General features: G+C 43.2%; 2 protein-coding genes across 5 annotated transcripts in view; one reads left to right on the top strand and one right to left on the bottom strand.

Annotated features, from left to right (window-relative positions):
- The window catches only part of LOC146672673 (uncharacterized), a 128,970-nt gene that overhangs the window by 47,916 nt on the left and 61,796 nt on the right, over positions 1–19,258 (bottom strand). The gene's annotated exons all lie outside the window — the stretch shown is intronic.
- The window catches only part of LOC146672676 (uncharacterized), a 35,535-nt gene that overhangs the window by 13,088 nt on the left and 3,189 nt on the right, over positions 1–19,258 (top strand). The window contains exons 2-3 of the mRNA XM_085388256.1: positions 12,796–12,901; positions 18,168–19,016. Coding sequence (XP_085244382.1) covers positions 12,884–12,901; positions 18,168–19,016 — 867 coding nt within the window. The 5' untranslated portion in view covers positions 12,796–12,883. The remainder of the gene's footprint in view (positions 1–12,795; positions 12,902–18,167; positions 19,017–19,258) is intronic.

The following is a 19,258-nucleotide window of genomic DNA, read 5'->3' as shown; positions in this document are numbered from 1 at the left end:
CATGAGCCCCCGCATCCTCAGGACCTTCTATCACTGTGCCATTGAGAGCATCCTCACTGGATGCATCACCACCTGGTATGGCAACAGCACCGCCTACAACTGCAAAGCTCTCCAGCGAGTAGTGCGGTGCTCTGAACGGATAATTGGAGGTGAGCTTCCCTCCCTCCAAGACATCTACAGGAAGCGCTGCCTGAGGGAAGCGGGGAGGATCATCAAGGACTCCAGTCACCCCAGCCATAAACTGTTCAGACTGCTTCCATCAGGAAGGAGGTTCTGCAGCATCCGGTCCCGTACCAGCAGACTGAGAGACAGCTTTTTCCATCAGGCCATCAGACTGCTGAACACGTCATAGACACCTCACAGTCACTACTGGAACTTCAACATTATGCACTCCACACTGTGTATAAATGCCACTTGTTTTGCACATATTCAACTCTGTATATTTTATATATTTTATTATTATTATTATTATTATTATTATTATTATTTTATTTTATTTTTTTACTATTTAATTTGTAAAAATGTGTATACACACACACACACACACACACACACACACACACACACACACACACGTAGGAAAATATTTAGTATACACATCCAGAAATGCATACACTATTATATATTGTACATATATTTATTAGTTTCAGGTTGGCCATTCTTGTATTTTGCTCGTTTGTGTTGTTGTGTTTGCACATCTCTGTTGCTTGTGGGGCTCGCACACAAGAATTTCACTCGCATGTGCTGTGCCAGTGTGCCTGCACATGTGATGTGACAATAAAAAGTGATTTGATTTGATTTGATTTGATTTGATTTGTTGGTGTTATTTGGCTCAATATTGGATTCATGAACAAGAACTTTTACCAGCGTTTTGCCATAATACCAGATTTGTCCTCTCCTTTCATTCTGGGAATGGATTTTATGGCAAGAGCTTCTGTTTCTATTCACATTCCCACTAGAACAGTCTACATTGAGGACATCCCCTGCCCACTCGCAGACAATGAAGAGGACCTTCAAAATGATTACTCACATTCACCTGGAACACTGATGTCTTTGGACTTGGTTCGCTCAGACTTAACAGCCAAACTGTCTGAAGCAAGTCTCTCAGAGAACAACAAGGATGCTTTACTAAATCTGTTCAGCAAGTTTAGCTGAGTTTAGTCACCCTATCGCATGTCACCTGCTAAGAAACGTGTGATTGAAGAACAAGTGCAACAAATGTCGAAGGACAACATCATTGAACCTTCCACAAGCCCTTGGGCAGCTCCTGTAGTCATTGTAAATAGAGCGGCCACGGAACCAAGGTTTTGTGTGGACTTTCGAGGGCTCAATCAAGTTACCCGAAAAGACTCTTATCCCCTGCCTCGTGTAGATGAGTCTTTGGACTTTCTGGCAAGAGGAAAGTTTGTCTCGACATTGGACTTAGCGCGACTCTATTGGCAGGTTGCTCTTCCAGTTTCGGGTGCTGCCCTTTGGGCTCTGCAACGCACCTGCAACTTTTCAGAGACTCATGAACTCTGTGCTTGCTGGCCTCATTTACAAAACATGCGCAGTCTACCTGGATGACATTGTTATCGCCTCAACTACCTTTGAACAGCACTTAGTGGATCTTGAGGAGGTGCTGGACAGACTCCAGGCTGCTGGCTTGTCATTGAAGCTCAAAAAGTGCCAATTCTGCCTCGATGAATTCACCTTTCTCGGGTACTGCATCACATCATCAGGTGTTAAGCCCGATCCGGACAAAGTAAAGGCGGTTAAGGAGTTTGATACCCCAACCTCAGTGAAACACGTCCGTCAGTTCCTTGGCTTGACTGGCTATTATCGACGCTTCATTCAGAATTATGCCCGCCATGCCGAACCTCTTCACGCCATCACCAGAAAGGACAATGCTTTCCACTGGGACGACAGCTGTCGAAGGGCCATGGACACTTTGAAGGATCATGTCACATCAGCCCCGATCCTGTCATTTCCAGACTTCAACCGTCCCTTTTCCATTCACGCCGATGCATGTGACATTGGTCTTGGGGCAGTGTTGATGCAAAAGGATGACAAGGGTCGTGAGTACGTTGTGGCTTTTGCTAGTCGCTCCCTTCACAAAGCTGAACTCCCCTACTGCACTTCAGAGAAGGAGTGCCTCGCTGTGATATGGGCTCTGGAACACTTCCGCCCATATGTTGAAGGTGTTCATGTTACTATCTTCACTGACCACAACAGTCTCAGGTGGCTCATGTCTCGTCAAAACCCAACGGGCCGACTCGCCCGCTGGTCACTTCGTTTGCAGGACTTTGATTTCACAATAGTGCACAAACCTGGTGCACAGAACAAAGTTCCCGACGCACTGTCATGCAACCCTTTGCCTCTGACCTGTGACAGGCCGACTGATCTTTTACCAGATCATGCTGTTATGGGCAGCCTGGACATTCGTACTCTGCCCCCCGTCATTCTGGCTGACCGTTCACAATTGAGACAGCTGCAGTTAGACGATCATGTCACAGGTCCACTCCTCAGAGACATTGAAGCAGACTCTCTGAACAGCTAGGACAATGCCACCTTGTTACAGTATGTTGTGTATGACTCTCTTTTGTATCACAGAGAACCCAAGTCCACATGTGCTTTGCACCCCTTGAAAGAGCTGAAACTGTTTGCCCCTACTTCCATGAGAGGCACCTTGCTGGACTATTACCATGACCACCCCACAGCAGGTCACTTGGGTGTTTCTAAGACATTGGCTAGACTGCGTTTTAGTTTTTTCTGGCCCAAAATGGCAGCTGATGTGAAACGCTATGTGATTTCATGCTCAGTGTGCCAACTCACCAAGCCAAGTCAGAAAAAAGCAGCCGGTCTTATGGTTCCCATTGTCCCCCAGAAACCCTGGGAGTATGTGGGTGTGGATTTTGTTGGGCCACTTCCCCGCACCCCCACTGGTAATGCTTATTTGATCGTGTTTGTTGACTATTTGACTAAATGGTTTGAAGCCAGTGCTGTCAAAGAAGCTACATCTCAGGTAGCAGCTGGTAAATTCGTCACTGACATTTTTGCTAGGCATGGTACACCCACTTACCTCATTTCTGACAGAGGGTCTCCTTTTGTGAGTGAGCTTTTTGAACATGTTGTTTCTGCCTTAGGCTCGGTGCACAGACTCACTACGGCATATCACCCTCAGACAAATGCTACTGAACGCGTCAACCGGACTCTGAAAACTGCAATCCGCGCTTATGTAGGTGATAAGCACACATCATGGGACAAGTTTCTCCCTCAGATTTGCTTTGCTCTGCGCACCGCCCCCCATGACAGTACAGGTATGACTCCTGCCATGATGCTTTATGGTCGTGAGTTAGACACCCCGCTTGACCTTATCACTCAGCCTTCTACAGCAGGTGTTGATGAACCGGGTGTGCCTTACCCTGAGACTCTGAGAGCCTCCCTGCAGGAAGCTCACGACCACGCCAAAGCAGCTTTGGACTATAGCCATGACAGACAAAAACATTACTATGACTTGAGACATCGACATGCCACGTTTCGTGTTGGTGACCTTGTGAGAGTTAAGACGCACCCCAGGTCAGACGCTTAGTCTAACTTTACTGCTAAACTTGCACCACTGTTTCAGGGACCATTGTGTGTATCTCAGAGACTCAGTGATGTTAATTACAGGCTCACTTGGGTGGACTCTGGTGTGGATGCAGGTGTTTATCATGTTGTGAACATGTAACCGTTCCATACCTGGGACTCTCTCACTTCCAAAGAACATTCTGTTTCATTGCCTGCTGAGAGAGAGACCGCAGAGGGTCTGAAGTCTGACTCTCAGGCCCACCCTGGCCCCCCTGCAGACACTGACATTGACTCTGAGCCATTCCCCTTTGATTTACCGGACATTGACTCTTCTTCTGATGTGGGCGCTGTTCCAGAGAGTGTTTCACCCAGATCTGTCCAGCACCCAGCTGCTGGTGGACATTACAATCTCAGGCCCAGACGTTGCCCCAGAGTTACGTCTGGCTGGAGCAACAAAAGATGGACTAATGATTTTCACACAACCAGGCGTGATCTGAAGTGAAATGTTTTGGTTAAACCTGTTTGATGCTGTCTTGTTGCATTGCTACTTTGAGTCATGATATGTAGATGTTTCTGTTTGCTCTACTTAATCCAGTTTTATGGCTCTTTCGTGCGTTAAGGTTCATTCTTGGCATTTACTTAGAAAAAAAAAAAAGAACAAAAGAAAAACGTGAAAAAAAACTAAGAAAACTGATTTTCCACTGTACATATTCGTCTTATTTTCACCAATTTCATTTTTAAATGGTCTTTTGCCCTGTGTGTGTGCACCAATCTTAGCTGTAACCTCTATGTATAGGGTACTGTTAGGTGTGGTGTGTGCTTTTTCAGCTGTGTACGGCTGAGGACAGCCTTTTTCTCACCAGGGGGGGACTATGTAACAGTTGCTATTGTAATGCAGTGTATCACCACATGGCGGCGCCTCCTGTCTCACGACTGGTGTCACCCCCTTTTTGTTCTTCTTCGCACTCCTCCTGTAATGGATGCTCCCGTGTGTACGCGGACTAGTGTGCTCTTTAGTAATGTGTGGTAGAGGTAGCACTTTTATTTTTGATATTGTAAATAAATGAGTACTTTTTGGAAAGTCAGAAGCTGTTGCTCATTCGCTATCCACCTGCACACCTCCGCGGCTGGCTTCACCTCCACTGCACGTTACAATATGTTGATTTTTTTCGCCTACTCATATCATAATTTTTTTACTCCTGGTTCTGTATGTTCATGTTCTGTTCTTTTGTAAACTTCATCTGTTTGTATGTTGTATACTCATTGTGTTTCAATAAAGTTCGATTTAAAAAAAGGTACGTTCTAAACGAAGCTTCAGACGTCACTGATCACGTGACTCTGGCCAAACGAATCAAGCCTCGACATGGTGCTTCTGAATGAATGAATGAATGATCGTTGGACTTTTGGATGTGTGAAACATTATGTATCACCGCCAAGGAGGGGCCCTCTGTGAAGAGACTTTCTCCTCAGCCTGCCAACGGGGATTCGGGGTGGGAAGCGTTCACCCCAACGTGGAAGTCGGGTGTTATAGGGTTTGTTTGGTTTTTTTTTTTTTTTTTTTTTTTTTGCACTGTTGTAATGGTATATGGTGGTTGGCCAAATGTCAAGGCCACAATTTTTTGTTGTCTGGAGAATTACGATCTACAATCGCGTGGATTACATGCCTTTTAATAATATAAAACTGGTGTCACTGAATGTGAATGGTCTGAATAACCCAATCAAAAGAAGTAAAGTGGTAACAAAACTCAAAAAAGAAAAGGCACAGGTAATATTCTTGCAGGAGACTCACCTGCCCCAACAGGAACATGAAAAATTGAAAAGATTTGGTTATAAAAATACCTATTACAATTCCTACAGACAAAGTCAGAAAAGAGGAGTAGCTATTTTAATAGCAAACTCTGTACAATTTGAATGCCACAAAGAAGTGTCTGATAAAGAGGGTAGATACTTACTAATTAAAGGGAAATTGGAAAATAAACTAGTTACCCTGGTTAATATCTACGCCCCACCAGGAAGTAAGAAAAGTGATTACAAAGATTTATTCAATTTAGTAACACAAGAATCTGAAGGTCTGGTGATATGTGCAGGGGATTACAATGTTGTGCTAAATCGGGATATTGACACTACCAGTGCTGCAACATGTAAACATCGTCTGTCTAATTTTATGAATACAATATTACAAGAGGTGGGACTGATTGATGTATGGAGAACACGTAATCCTCAAACCAGGGACTACACCCACTACTCTGCACCTCATGCCACATATTCGAGAATTGATTATTTTCTAATTAATATTGAAGAACTTCATAATGTTACAGATTGTAAAATAGGTGTGGCAGATGTCTCAGACCATAGTTTGATTAGTCTAGAAATCAGTCTCGATAATAGGAAAATACATACAGCATGGAGACTTAATTTGGGTATTTTAAATAGGGATGAACATGTTAAGAAAATTAAAGAAGATATAAAAATATATATAGAAGACAATGATACCGGAGATGTGAGCCCAACTATACTTTGGGATGCATTAAAGGCAGTCTTAAGGGGAAAACTCATAGCCCTAACAGCAGCACAAAAAAAAGCGCGACTGGCCCTATATAAAAATTTGATAGAAAAACTTAAACATCTGGAGAGGGAACATAAACTACTTAAAAATCCTGAAATTCTAGAAGAAATATCAGACATCAGAAACCAAATTGATGAATTACTAAAAGAAGAAGTAGAAAAAAAGGCTAGGTATATGCAACAAACCTATTACGAATCAGGGCCCAAAGCAACTAGAATACTTGCCAGTAGACTGCGTAAAAAGCAGAGATCAAGGATTATTGATAAAGTAAGAAATTTGGATAGTAACAAATTACACTATATGCCTAATGAGATAGAAAATGAATTTAAAAAATATTACACGAGACTGTATTCACAACCGGCAGCCGCAGACCTTGAGACAATAAAAAATTTTCTTGACCCGCTGGATCTGCCCTCCATAGGAGATACCCAAAACAAGTTACTGATTTCACAGATTACAGATAAGGAACTAGATACAGTTATTGCCGAACAAAAAACAAATAAAGCCCCAGGAAGCGATGGCTTTCAGGCTGAATTTTACAAAGTTTTCAAAGAAGAACTCAAGCCACTTCTTCTATCTTGCTTCAACTGGACTCTGAATCAGGGAATAGCTCCACCATCATGGGGAGAAGCTATTATAACAATCTTACCCAAAGAAGGAAAAAACAAAGAATACTGCAAGAATTATAGACCCATTTCCCTCCTAAATAACGACTATAAATTGTACGCTTCGATCATTAGCAAAAGACTCCAAAAATTTGTACCAGATCTGATAGAAGTGGATCAAACTGGATTCATCAAGGGACGTCAGGCACAGGACAATATAAGGAGAGTCCTTCACATTATTGACAATGCAGAAAAAACGAATATCAGTACTGTGTTAATTAGCTTAGATCAAGAAAAGGCATTTGATAGCGTAAGCTGGCTCTTCCTATTTGGAGTATTGGAAAAATTCGGGTTTAAGGACAGCTCAATACAATGTATAAGGACAATCTATAATCAACCTACAGCTAGAATCAAGGTGAATGGTAGTCTGACAGATAGAATTCGGCTATATAGAGGTACAAAACAGGGCTGTGTCTTGTCACCAATTCTTTTTGCTTTATATGTTGAGCCACTAGCACAAGCAGTGCGACAACATTCAAAGTTGGAGGGGGTATCCCTTGCTGGACAAAAACACCTTATTGGATTGTTTGCTGATGACGTTATTATTTTTCTACGAAACCCTGACAAGTGCTTCCCAATTTTGATGCAACTATTCCATACCTTTGAATACTTATCAGGCTATAAAATTAATGTATCCAAAACACAAATTCTATCATTCAATTATATACCCTCCCAAAAGATCAGAGACGAATACAAATTAAATTGGCACTCGAACAACATGAAATATTTGGGCGTAACCTTGACAAAATCATTATCAGATATGGCGGACATAAACTATAATCAGGTGGAGGGCAACATTAGAAAAGATCTAGAACGGTGGTCGGCAACACCTACAAACTTCTACTCAAGAATCCAAATAATAAAGATGAATGTTCTCCCAAGACTGTTATACATGTTTCAGTCACTCCCACTTCCTATATCTCAAAAAAAATTCTAAATATGGGACAAGATGATATCAAGGTTTATTTGGGGTGGGAAGAAGCCCAGAATAAGACTAACAACGCTGCAACTCCCGAAGCGCAAGGGAGGGATGGCCTTGCCGAACCTAAGGGAATACTTCTATGCAGCCCAACTCAGACCACTTGCTGGTTGGTGTAGACCAGAATATGAGGCAAGATGGAAGGAAATTGAGAAAGAAATCGAGGGAAACAACATTCAGATTTTTATCTCTGACAAACATTTAATGACAAAGAATAAAAGTGGAATGAATCAAATTGTGAAATTTACATTAGACATATGGCACACAGTAATAGAAAAAATGTCAGTTAAAAGAACAATTATTTATACTCAGATGGTTTAGACATGATAAAAATTTCAAGGCAGGACAATTGGACCAAACATTCAAACAGTGGGAACTAAAAGGGATTACAGCAGTTTGTACCCTTATGAAAAACGGAGGACTAATGAGTTTCCAACAACTAAAAAACAAATACAAATTGGAAAATAGAGATTTCTTTAGATATTTGCAAGTTAGGGACTACTACGCAAAACAAATAAAATCTGACTGGCTTGGGAAACCACTGGGGGTTGTCGGAAAAGTAAAAGATTGCTATGAACATAAACAATTTAAAACTATTTCCACCTTCTATAGGTCATTAGAAGAAAATAGACAAGATTCAACACTCTATATTAAAAAGAAATGGGAAGTTGAACTGACCATAAAAATAACAGAGAAAGAATGGCTCAATATGTGTGAATTGCAACACAGTACAACTAATTCGCCGTTGTGGAGGGAATTTTGTTGGAAAAATTTGACACGTTTTTTCATTACACCCAAAATAAAAAGCAAACTGACCTCAAGTTTACAAAATTGTTGGAGATTGTGTGGAGAAATGGAAGCGGATCATTCTCATGTATTCTGGAAATGCATTAAAATTAAAAAGTATTGGGAAGACTTAAAAATGAATATGGATAATATTTTGAGTTATACATTCCCAAATACTTGCCAAGTGATGTATCTAGGAAACATAAAAGAATACATACAAAAAGAGGACGTGTATTTAGTCAAAATAATTCTGGCCGCAACAAAAAAAGCAATTACAAAGAAGTGGTTACATCCAGATCCTCCCACCCAGCGGGATTGGATCAGTATTGTAGAGGATATCTCAGAGATGGAAAAAATAACACTCAACATTAGACTGATGGGAGGTAAATACGACAGACTATGGAGGAAGTGGAAAACATTCAGAAGTGACACAAATGAAATAACATAATAGGTTTTCTTTTTTTTTCTTTCTGCAATGTGATAAATGGAGAAAGATATGTAAACTCCAGACTCTGTTTGTTTATATGTATGTCTGTTTGTTATTTTCTTTACTGTATGTCCACAATGTCAAAATAACTTAATAAGAATCAAAGTAAAAAAAAAAAATGAATGAATGAGGAATAGGACCCCCCCCCCCCCCCCCCCCCCCCCCCCGACTTACACACACAACAACAAAGACAACACAAGGGAATACAGTCGGAGATCGGCAGCGTTGGGAGAATGACACTGAAAAAATTTACACAACAATGGGAAAAGTACAAGAGGAAAAAAAGAGACCTCTTCACACGCTGGGAAACCTATGGGAGGACAGCATGAGAACAGGAAACAAAAAAAACTCCTCTGCACAGAGAGCACATTAATGTCCACATCACAACATCAGAGCACATGACAAGCCACAGGGGATGGATAGGGTGGTGGGGGGTAATCCGAAGGAACACAGCAGTCGTCCTGCCCCATGCTATCATTTCAGCGCGGCACACAGACCCGCTGTCTTCCCCCGCAGGAACAAAGCATCGAAGGCGTTTGGAAGGGAGGGGGGAGTGCGTGCTTATCAGTGTAAGTGTATGTGTGTGCGTGTCCAGAGTTCAGCTGAGACAGTGTCTTTCGGCCTATCAGGCTAAGTAAACAGTCCTCCAGCCGATCCAGGTGTCCTTCATGGGATGGGAAGAATAGTCATCACACAGTCGTTATCAGGGAGTTGTTTTGGTGGGCTCCAGCCTTGGGCCTAGCAGCTGGCGCCGTGGTGACCAAATGTAGAATATTGTTGATTTCTCCTTTATGCGAGCAGCGAATTTAGCACTCTGACACTGGGGCCTCGATTTCCCGTTGGAGCGCTGCGAGCCTCCCCATGATGTTATCAAGCTTCTGTTCCGTGGTGTTGTCATTCTGTTGATTCTGAGACCCCACAGCTGCAGTGAGCCGTTCTGCGATGTTATCCAACTTCCGCTCAAGGGTGTTATTGTGAGCAGGCCCCTCTCTGATGTATCCCATCATACGCTCAATGGTGTTAGTTTGAGTCTTCACGGCAGCTGTAAGCGTCTCCAAGGTGTTAACCATGCTGCGTTCGGTGTGGGAGGCCGCGCCTCGTCCCATCGCTTCAATTCCAGCGGTCAGCTTAGGGGGGGTTTGAACAGCTGGTTCCGCTCTCTTATTTCTCCGATAAGTCAGGGCCAAGCCAGCTCCGATCAGCAAGAACCCTGTTATCATGGTTCCGAATAGGTAAATATCCTCAGCGTCCTCGATAGACAGTCCCGCCAGGCACAAGATCCTCCAGGTCTGCCACCCATCCATCGTGTATCCGGCAGGGAAAGTCCCTCCAGGGCACTCGGGCTCTCCCGAGCCCAGACTTCTCGTTGAGAAGAGGGTGTCAATAGCATTCAGAGACCAGTTGATCAAATCCATAATTTTCTGTTAGGTTATAGAAAACGACAGTGAGAGACTGTTCCAGGGAAAAGTAGTGCACACAAGACAAGACAGGACACAAGAGGCTAAGCAGGGAAGATAAGGGGAAGGAGGAGAGGAGAAAAGTGCGACCGCCTTCACCGAGAGCCAAGTAGAAAGAAGCTACTTGATCTTTCTGACACACGCACCGGAGCGTCAGCTTCAAGCGAACCATCACTACCTCTCACATCTAAAGGTGTCAAGGTAACTTTGAACTGAGTTCAGTCAATCTGGAGTTTTTCCAAGTTTTCTGTTGCTCTGTGTGAGAGAAGAGCGTTAAAGGCGGGGCTCTCCAGAGTCCAGCAAAACAGGAAACCACAGCTGGGTGTGTGTAAGTGTGCAAACCAATAGAATGCATCGATGTGGGGGGGCATCACGGGCAAGAAAAAAAATAATAATCGGTCGTACCCATGCTTCCCCGACGTCATGCCAGCGCATATTGGGAAATTCGTAGGCACCGATCGGTTTTCTATCAGCCATTTGCTGGGAGTAAGGGCGCCCTCCGTTTGCGAGATGCGCCTGCTGCTGGCGGCACAGGGAGGAGAGGGCGGGGTGGCGGGGAGTCTCTGGCTGGCTGGAGCGGCATCTAATAACCAACTCGCAAAACAAAATAAAAACAACACAACAAACAGATATTATGATACAGACTTATAATCTGCACCGATGTTTTTTCTAAATTCTATAAAGTGAGCGCGAGAGCCCTCGGTGCGCCTGCGTGCTGCTGAAGTCAAAGTAAACTTTATTGTCATCTCCGCTACAGACAGTCCAGCATATAGAGAGACGAGACGACGAGGCTGCAGTTACAGCGGTGCAAGTAAACAAACAATAAATATAAGAAGAGTAAGAAAATAAATCTACACTTTAGGACTCGGGGTAAAGGATCAATAACAATTTAAATTTATAATTTACAGTTTGATGATTTAAAGTCTCACACAACCCGTCAAAAGGGGCGGGGCCGGCTGCTTCCAAGTAGAGCACATTTCATTTATAATGATGTAAATCCAAGCCCATCATGGATTCACGATCTGAATCCTGGGTTGTGTGAAATCCCAGAAATCAACCTTAGACAAAGTGAATCTGTGAACTAAGGTGTAGGTCTGTTAGGTTAATTGTGCTGATCCTCGGGTTGGGGGATTTGTGTTTGTACTGGAGCACAAAATTCAAACCAATGGAAGATGGACAACAAAAGTTCAAAGCCATCAGGTGCTCAGGTTAGAAAAAAGAGAAAAGATGCAGGTAAGCAGACGTGTGATTGGATAATGGCAGCTCATCCTGAACCAATCAGACTAAACTCCAAACAATACATTATGTTACAGATTTTAATATTAATTAGTCATTGTTACTTGTTGATTTGTCCTTTTCTCATTGTGTGACGAATTATGACGACTGTTTGGTAGCTGTTATTGTCTCTCTTTCTCTCTTCATGTGTGTTTCTCTGGTGAAACAATAGTTTTGTGTTAATGTTAGGGCTGCACGATTTTGCATAAAATGAGAATCACGATTTTTTGGCTTAGAATTGAGATCATGATTCTCTCATAACAATAAATAAACATAAAGCAACAAATGTCTCACGTTTTGTTGTTGCAGCAAAATGTTGTCCTGCTTGAAATTCCGTCTCCACCGTTGCTCGACGCTGCGTGTACAGAGCAGGTAGTGCAACAATACAAAAATAGTTGCGGGACGGCACTGTGTAGCGTTTGTCTAGGGTGTTGATCGTTTTCCTAAATCCCTCGTTTTGCACAGTGTTGATGGAGCCATATCTTTGGTCAGGTGATAAGTGATAGCCTCCGTAATGTCTTTGTGCCTGCGGGAGTTCGACGTGTATAGGGAAGCGCTGTATAAGGTTCCCGTTATTGATGTTTGGGTGGTTGACCGGGACGGATTTTCTCCTGTCACTTTCTCGTCATCCCTGACGTGCTCTCCGTTGTTGTTTCCCTGCTAATTTTAGCATCACACGGCACAGCTTCTGTATAACGTGGTATAAGGCTCCGCCCTTGTCATTTGTTGAGCAGGAAGAGTGAGCGCTTGTTTTCATGCAGAGTACGTCCCGGATCAAAATGTGGTACATTTGATCCCTGTTGTCTTTGCTTGATGATTGGTTTGAGTCTTGACAATCCACATTGCTGGCGTTGCATCTTTCAATGCCAGCAATGGCAGGTATCAGTGCTCAAACCTTTTGTGTTTGTTTCCAACAAGTTGCCCACCTCGGGAAACAAAAATGTGTTATTTTACTTGTCAGATGAACATATGAGCCACTTTGACTCTTCAGTGCAGTGTGGAGCCTAACACAGATCTGTTTTGTGTCCCAGCTGATCAGCAGGAGGAGGAGAGTCTGACGGAGCAGCAGAGGAACATTTTCATCTACTTGGACTCAGCTCAGCCACTACAGAGGAAACAATGAGCTCAACACAGAAGGTGACAGACAGAGCAGGACCATATGACCAAAGATATTTATCACCATATACATTTGAACATTTGCCATAACGATGTAGCTGACGATATAATTGACACCAGACAAAATACTTTACAGCTGCACAACTTTATTAAAATCCCATCAATGTATTTTCACTGAAACAAGCAGCTGTTGTTTATGTGCATTAAAGTTATATAAAAATGTAACAGTGCAAATGCAAATTCCTCGCTGACAGTTTAACCAAAAGGCGTTTCCAGTGGAAACTGGCCGACACATCCTGAGCATAACCATGTATAATATCCACTAAACTTCAGAAGAGGTTATACAGTCGTGGCCAAAAGGTTTGAGAATTGCATAAATATTGGAACCTGGAGAAGTTGCTGCTTAAGTTTTTATAATAGCATTTTGCCTGCACTCCAGAATGTTATGAGGAGTGATCAGATGAACTGCATCGTCCTTTGCCATGAAAACGAACTTAATCCCCAAAAAGCCTTACCACTGCATTTCATTGCTGTCATCAAAGGACCTGCTGAGACCATTTCAGTGATCGTCTTCTTAACTCAGGTGAGAATGTTGGCGAGCACGAGGCTGGAGATCATCATGGCTGTATCCCGATTCAGGTTCTGCAGCTTTAAAGTCCTCAAGGGCCGCGTACTCAAAGACCGCTAAGGCCGAAGTGCGAGGCTCGTAGGCTTGTGAAATGGGACGTCTAGCCTCCGTCGCGCTGCCCAGGTTGCCTAGCAACCATGATACTAACAGCTGGAAACGTTTCATACAGCTTTGTTTGACAGAAATGAAGGAGAACATATTTAGTTCATTTGTTTCTACATGAGCTCTGTGTGATTTGATGAGTATCTGAGGCTGAGACCACAGGACTGTGAAACATGATTGTTGGGCTTCATTTCTGTGCTGAACAGTCGTTTAAGATTAGCTGTAAATAACAATTAGCTGATGTTGTTCATGAGACTAAAGTCATCTCACTGTGGTAATGTAAATATAATATGGCCAATATTATAGTTATTATATTAATCACTTCACTCACAGACAAGTATCTGTGACAGTGTGTATACAGATGTATCATATATAAGAGACAAATATTGTTCGTTTAATATGTTGGTACTAAATGTGGCTGAATGCTTACATATATGTGTAAAAAGCAAATGTAGGAGCTGTGATAACTGTGTCTGATAGAATGAAGAGTAGACTGATATATGAAATATTCCTTTATTGGGTGAGAAAATCAGACCATGTCATAACTGCTTTAAGTCACAAAGAATAGATATCAGAGCCTTAAACAGGCTGACTTCTGCTAAATGGGTCAAACTGGGCAGAAAGTCTACAAACACATAACATCCTTATAGAATATGATGTAACACTATAGATCAACTTAGCTCAGAATATATAAAGCATATAAACAGTTACAGCAATATGATGCAACAAACACAGCAGCTACTGATCCAAAATACTCAAAGCTTCATAGAACTGAAACCAACATTTATTTTTAGCTCCATTCTGCTGCTGATACAGACTTTAGGTTTCTGAACATTAAACTTGTTGCTGCCTTTCATAGTGTGTAACTTGAAGGCCCTGAGTACTTTCTCCCACACTGAAAACACTGGGATGATCACATTATTTGAACATTACCTAATAAGACTGATTCAGCACAGACAGTTATGTTAAACTTTCCTAGCAGTCCTTCACAAACAGGGAACAGTCTGTCTATTCTCTCCATCTGTCAGCTGCTGCTGGCTCTTCCTCCTCCTCTTCCTCACACACTGCTGAGTTTGTCCTGGTGGATCATCAGGGGTGCAAAGCCTCACAGATGATGTGCAGCAGTGGCTCCCTCAGTCTGTCCTCACTCTGGACACTTGCAGTCGTCACACATGGAAATCAAATGTGTGATAAGCTGCAGGATTCAAACACAAGTGTAACTTATAAACACATGTTCATACTTTTATTCCACAATCAGAGAGAAAGAAACAGAGAGAGAGTGCAGGACAGACAGACAGGTGACAGTCTCAGGTGTACACACTGCTACACAACAGCACCAGAGAAGCAGGATTTAGTGTTTGTGTTATTACGAGTGTAAACAAGAAGAGTTCCAGATGGTGCAGTGGACACATGTGTGACTGCTGTGATTAAAGCATCTTTCTTTCAGCTTAACGAGTGAACCGTCAGCTCGTTCAAACACACGTTAAAGTGTGTTTGGCTCGACACCACCGAACAGAGGCAGCAATATAACACAGCTAACATTAACAGTGCAGTGAATCCTGCTTGTGCCGTGATGTTCAGGACTGCAAACCGAGCAGCATCACTGACTTTCAGCTTGTTGTGTTTGTGGATATATGACTGACTTTAATTATCCACAAAATCATCACATTCTCTGTCAGATTAAGGTCGACTATTGAACAGCGTATATTTTAAAGGCTTTAAAACCAAGTTAACGCTGAAAGTACAAACATCACTAATGTCACATAACTCTGCCGACAAGGCATAGCTATGGCTATGAAATGCTCTTTGTGTATCACTTCTTCATTATGAAAGATGTCATTAATGCACTAGTAATGTCTCATCTGGAGTATTGTTCAATCATTTGGTCAGCAGCTAATAAGACAGATCTTAACAGACTTCAGTTAGTCCAGAATAAGGCATCTAGATTAGTGTGAAGATGTTCATACTATACTAATATTGATAAAATGCATAATAACCTTTCTTGGCTTCCTGTACAGGCTAAAATATTCTATGGCTTACTTGTAGTTCTAAAGAAAGCAATTCTGTTAAACACACCACATTTATTCTGCTCAGCTGCAGTATCCAGATGAAATACATCATCATATTACACAGTTTTCAACAAGCTGCAATTTAGTAAATGCTCGAGTTAAAAGTAACGTTTTGTAAAACTGTTACATTTAGAGCAACTTTTAAGTGGAATAAGTTGCCTTAAAAAATTAGAGAATTATTCAAAACTTCAATGAACACTTAAAAGCCGATTTACAGAGCTTTTAGTTGTTGTAAATATTGTAAGACACGATTTGTTTTTGAAATTTGTGTAATGTGCCTCAATGTTATTGATATTATTATTATTATTATTATAATTTCCGGGGGCGAGGTCACTGAGGCAGTTAAACAACTCCTTGGTGGCAGAGCCCCTTGTGTTGATGAGGTCCGCCCCGAGTTCCTGAAGGCTCTGGACATTGTAGGGCTGTCCTGGTTGACACGCCTCTGCAATGTTGTGTGGAGATCAGGGGCAGTACCTGTGGACTGGCAGACCGGGGTGGTGGTCCCCATCTTTAAGAAGGGGGACCGGAGGGTGTGTTCCAACTACAGAGGGATCACACTCCTCAGCCTCCCTGGGAAAGTCTATGCCAGGGTGCTGGAGAGGAGAGTTCGTCCGTTAGTCGAACCTCGGATACAGGAGGGACAATGCGGTTTTCGTCCTGGTCGCGGAACACTGGACCAGCTCTTTATCCTCTCGAGGATACTTGAGGGTGCATGGGAGTTTGCCCAACCAGTCTACATGTGTTTTGTGGACTTGGAGAAGGCATTCGACCGTGTCCCTCGGGGTGTCCTGTGGGAGGTGTTGCTGGAGTATCGGGTGTCTGGCCCATTGCTACGGGCCATTCGATCCCTATACAACCGTTGCAAGAGCTTGGTTCGCATTGCCGGCAATAAGTCGGACTCGTTCCCGGTGGGTGATGGGCTCCGCCAGGGCTGCCCTTTGTCTCCGGTTCTGTTCATAATTTTTATGGACAGGATTTCTAGGCGCAGCCAAGTGGCAGAGGGCTTTCGCTTTGGTGGCCTCAGAATCTCATCTCTGATTTTTGCAGATGATGTGGTTCTGTTGGCTTCATCGGGTGAGGGCCTCCAGCTCACACTGGAACGGTTTGCAGCCGAGTGTGAAGCAGCGGGAATGAGGATCAACACCTCCAAATCTGAGGCCATGGTTCTCAGCCGGAAAAGGGTGGAGTGCCCACTCCGGGTCGGGGATGAGTTCCTGCCCCAAGTGGAGGAGTTCAAGTATCTCGGGGTCTTGTTCGCTAGTGATGGGAGAAGGGAGCCGGAGATCGACAGACAGACTGGGGCTGCAGCTGCAGTAATGCGGACGCTGCACCGGTCAGTCGTGGTGAAGAGGGAGCTGAGTGTAAAAGCGAAGCTCTCAATTTACCGGTCGATCTACGTCCCTACCCTCATCTATGGCCACGAGCTGTGGGTAGTGACCGAAAGAACGAGATCGCGGATACAAGCGGCGGAAATGAGCTTCCTCCGAAGGGTGGCTGGCCTCTCCCTTAGAGATAGGGTGAGAAGTTCGGCCATCCGGGAGGGGCTCAGAGTAGAGCAGCTGCTGCTCCACATCGAAAGGAGCCAGCTGAGGTGGTTCGGGCATCTGACAAGAATGCCCCCTGGGCGCCTCCTGGGCGAGGTGTTCCAGGCATGTCCCACCGGGAGGAGGCCCCGGGGCAGACCCAGGACACGCTGGAGAGATTATATCTCTTGGCTGGCCTGGGAACGCCTTGGTATTCCCCCGGACAAGCTGGAGGAGGTGGCTGGGGAGAGGGAGGTCTGGGCCTCTTTGCTTAGTCTGCTACCCCCGCGACCCGACCTCGGATAAAGCGGATGAAGATGGATGGATGGATGGATGGATGGATATTGTAAGACATGATTTGTTTTTGAAATTTATGTAATGTGCCTCAATGTTATTGATATTATTATTATTATTATTGATTGCTTATATTTGAACAATTGTGAAACCTCACTGTGGATGTAAGAGTGAAATTATGTGGATATCTTGAATCCACTTTATTGTGTAATATTTTATGTGAGTATTTGACGGAAGACGAGCAACATCTGTTGTGGAAGCTAACAGGGTTCCTTTAGAATAAACAAACATAGGATTTATTATCACTGAATAATTATGTATAAATCTATACAAATTATAGAAATATGTAATAGGAAACAACAAAATAATCTAAATTATAAAATAATGTGTGTGTGTGTGTGTGTGTGTGTGTGTGTGTGTGTGTGTGTGTGTGTGTACAATCAGGAGGGATGGGCATGATTTTAGTGTTTGAACAGTCATGAATTATCTTTAACAGCAGGTTGGATGTAATGTGTTAGAACTACCAGCAGGTGGGGATAAGAGACCTTTAAGGTGTTTGGTGCCACGCTCCACCTTCAGGTTTAAAACTAGTGTTAATGGAGTTTGAAGGTTGAGTTTGTTCCACGACTGCATTTCACTCACTGCCTCTGTTTGTATCTCTGTCACTGCAGGACCAACATGGAGCCAGAAGTCAGCGCTCTCAGGAGGCCGACAAACCTCACAGAAGAAAGGGAGAGAAAAAACACACCTGTGACGAGTGTGGGAAGGGTTTTACTGTGAGGGCTTCACTAAAACGGCATCAGGTCATCCACACTGGAGAGAGACCGTTCAGCTGTGACTTGTGTGGGAAGGGTTTTACTGTGAGGGCTAATCTAAAACAACACCAACTCATCCACAGTGGAGTTAAAGCGTACAGCTGTGATCAGTGTGGCAGAGCTTTTACTCGCAGTAGCCACTTACAGAAGCATCTAGTTACCCACTCTGGAATTAAGGCATACAGCTGTGATCAGTGTGGGATGGAGTTTACTGAGAAGACTTCACTAAAACAGCATCTGGTCATCCACACTGGAGAGAGACCGTTCAGCTGTGACTTGTGTGGAAAGTCTTTTTCCTTGAAGGGTTCCCTAAAAAAACACCAAGTCATCCACAGTGGAGTTAAAGCGTACAGCTGTGATCAGTGTGGCAGAGCTTTTACTCACAGTAGCAGCTTACAGAGGCATCTAGTTACCCACTCTGGAATTAAGGCATACAGCTGTGACATCTGTGGAAAAAATTTCAGCCAGAAAGGGAGCCGAAATGAACACCTACGCATTCACACCAGACATGATGTGTACTGCTGTGAACAGTGTGGCAAATACTTTACAACAGACGCACACTTACAACAACACATGTTTACCCACACTGAGGAGAGACCTTATCAATGTGACCTGTGTGAGAAGACTTTTAAATCTCCACATGACCTGAGACGACACCAACAGATCCACACCAGAAAGAGACTCTACAAGTGCAGCTACTGTGAGGTATGTATTTATATTGTTATCTTGTCATTTTAGCCTGACTGTTTGGAACAACTCTGCTCATTAAACTGTGTTAGCATGTTAGCAATTCTACTGCATGGAAAAGCAGCTCTGAGTGATTATTCAGATTTTCCTTTCAGTTATGATTTTAGTATTACTGTAGTATTATGGTGGTAGTATTGTAGTTATTGCAGCCCAGTAAACTGAGTGTGTTAACTGAAACAGTGAAATGTAGTTGGACGTCT

The sequence above is a fragment of the Rhamphochromis longiceps genome, linkage group LG3 (assembly GCF_057381845.1).
Source record: "Rhamphochromis longiceps isolate RC_006_pf linkage group LG3, R_longiceps_female_GT1.1, whole genome shotgun sequence".
NCBI classification, from domain to species: Eukaryota; Metazoa; Chordata; class Actinopteri; order Cichliformes; family Cichlidae; genus Rhamphochromis; species Rhamphochromis longiceps.
Note: the sequence above shows the minus strand (reverse complement) of the source record. Positions and strands in the feature narration are given on the sequence as shown.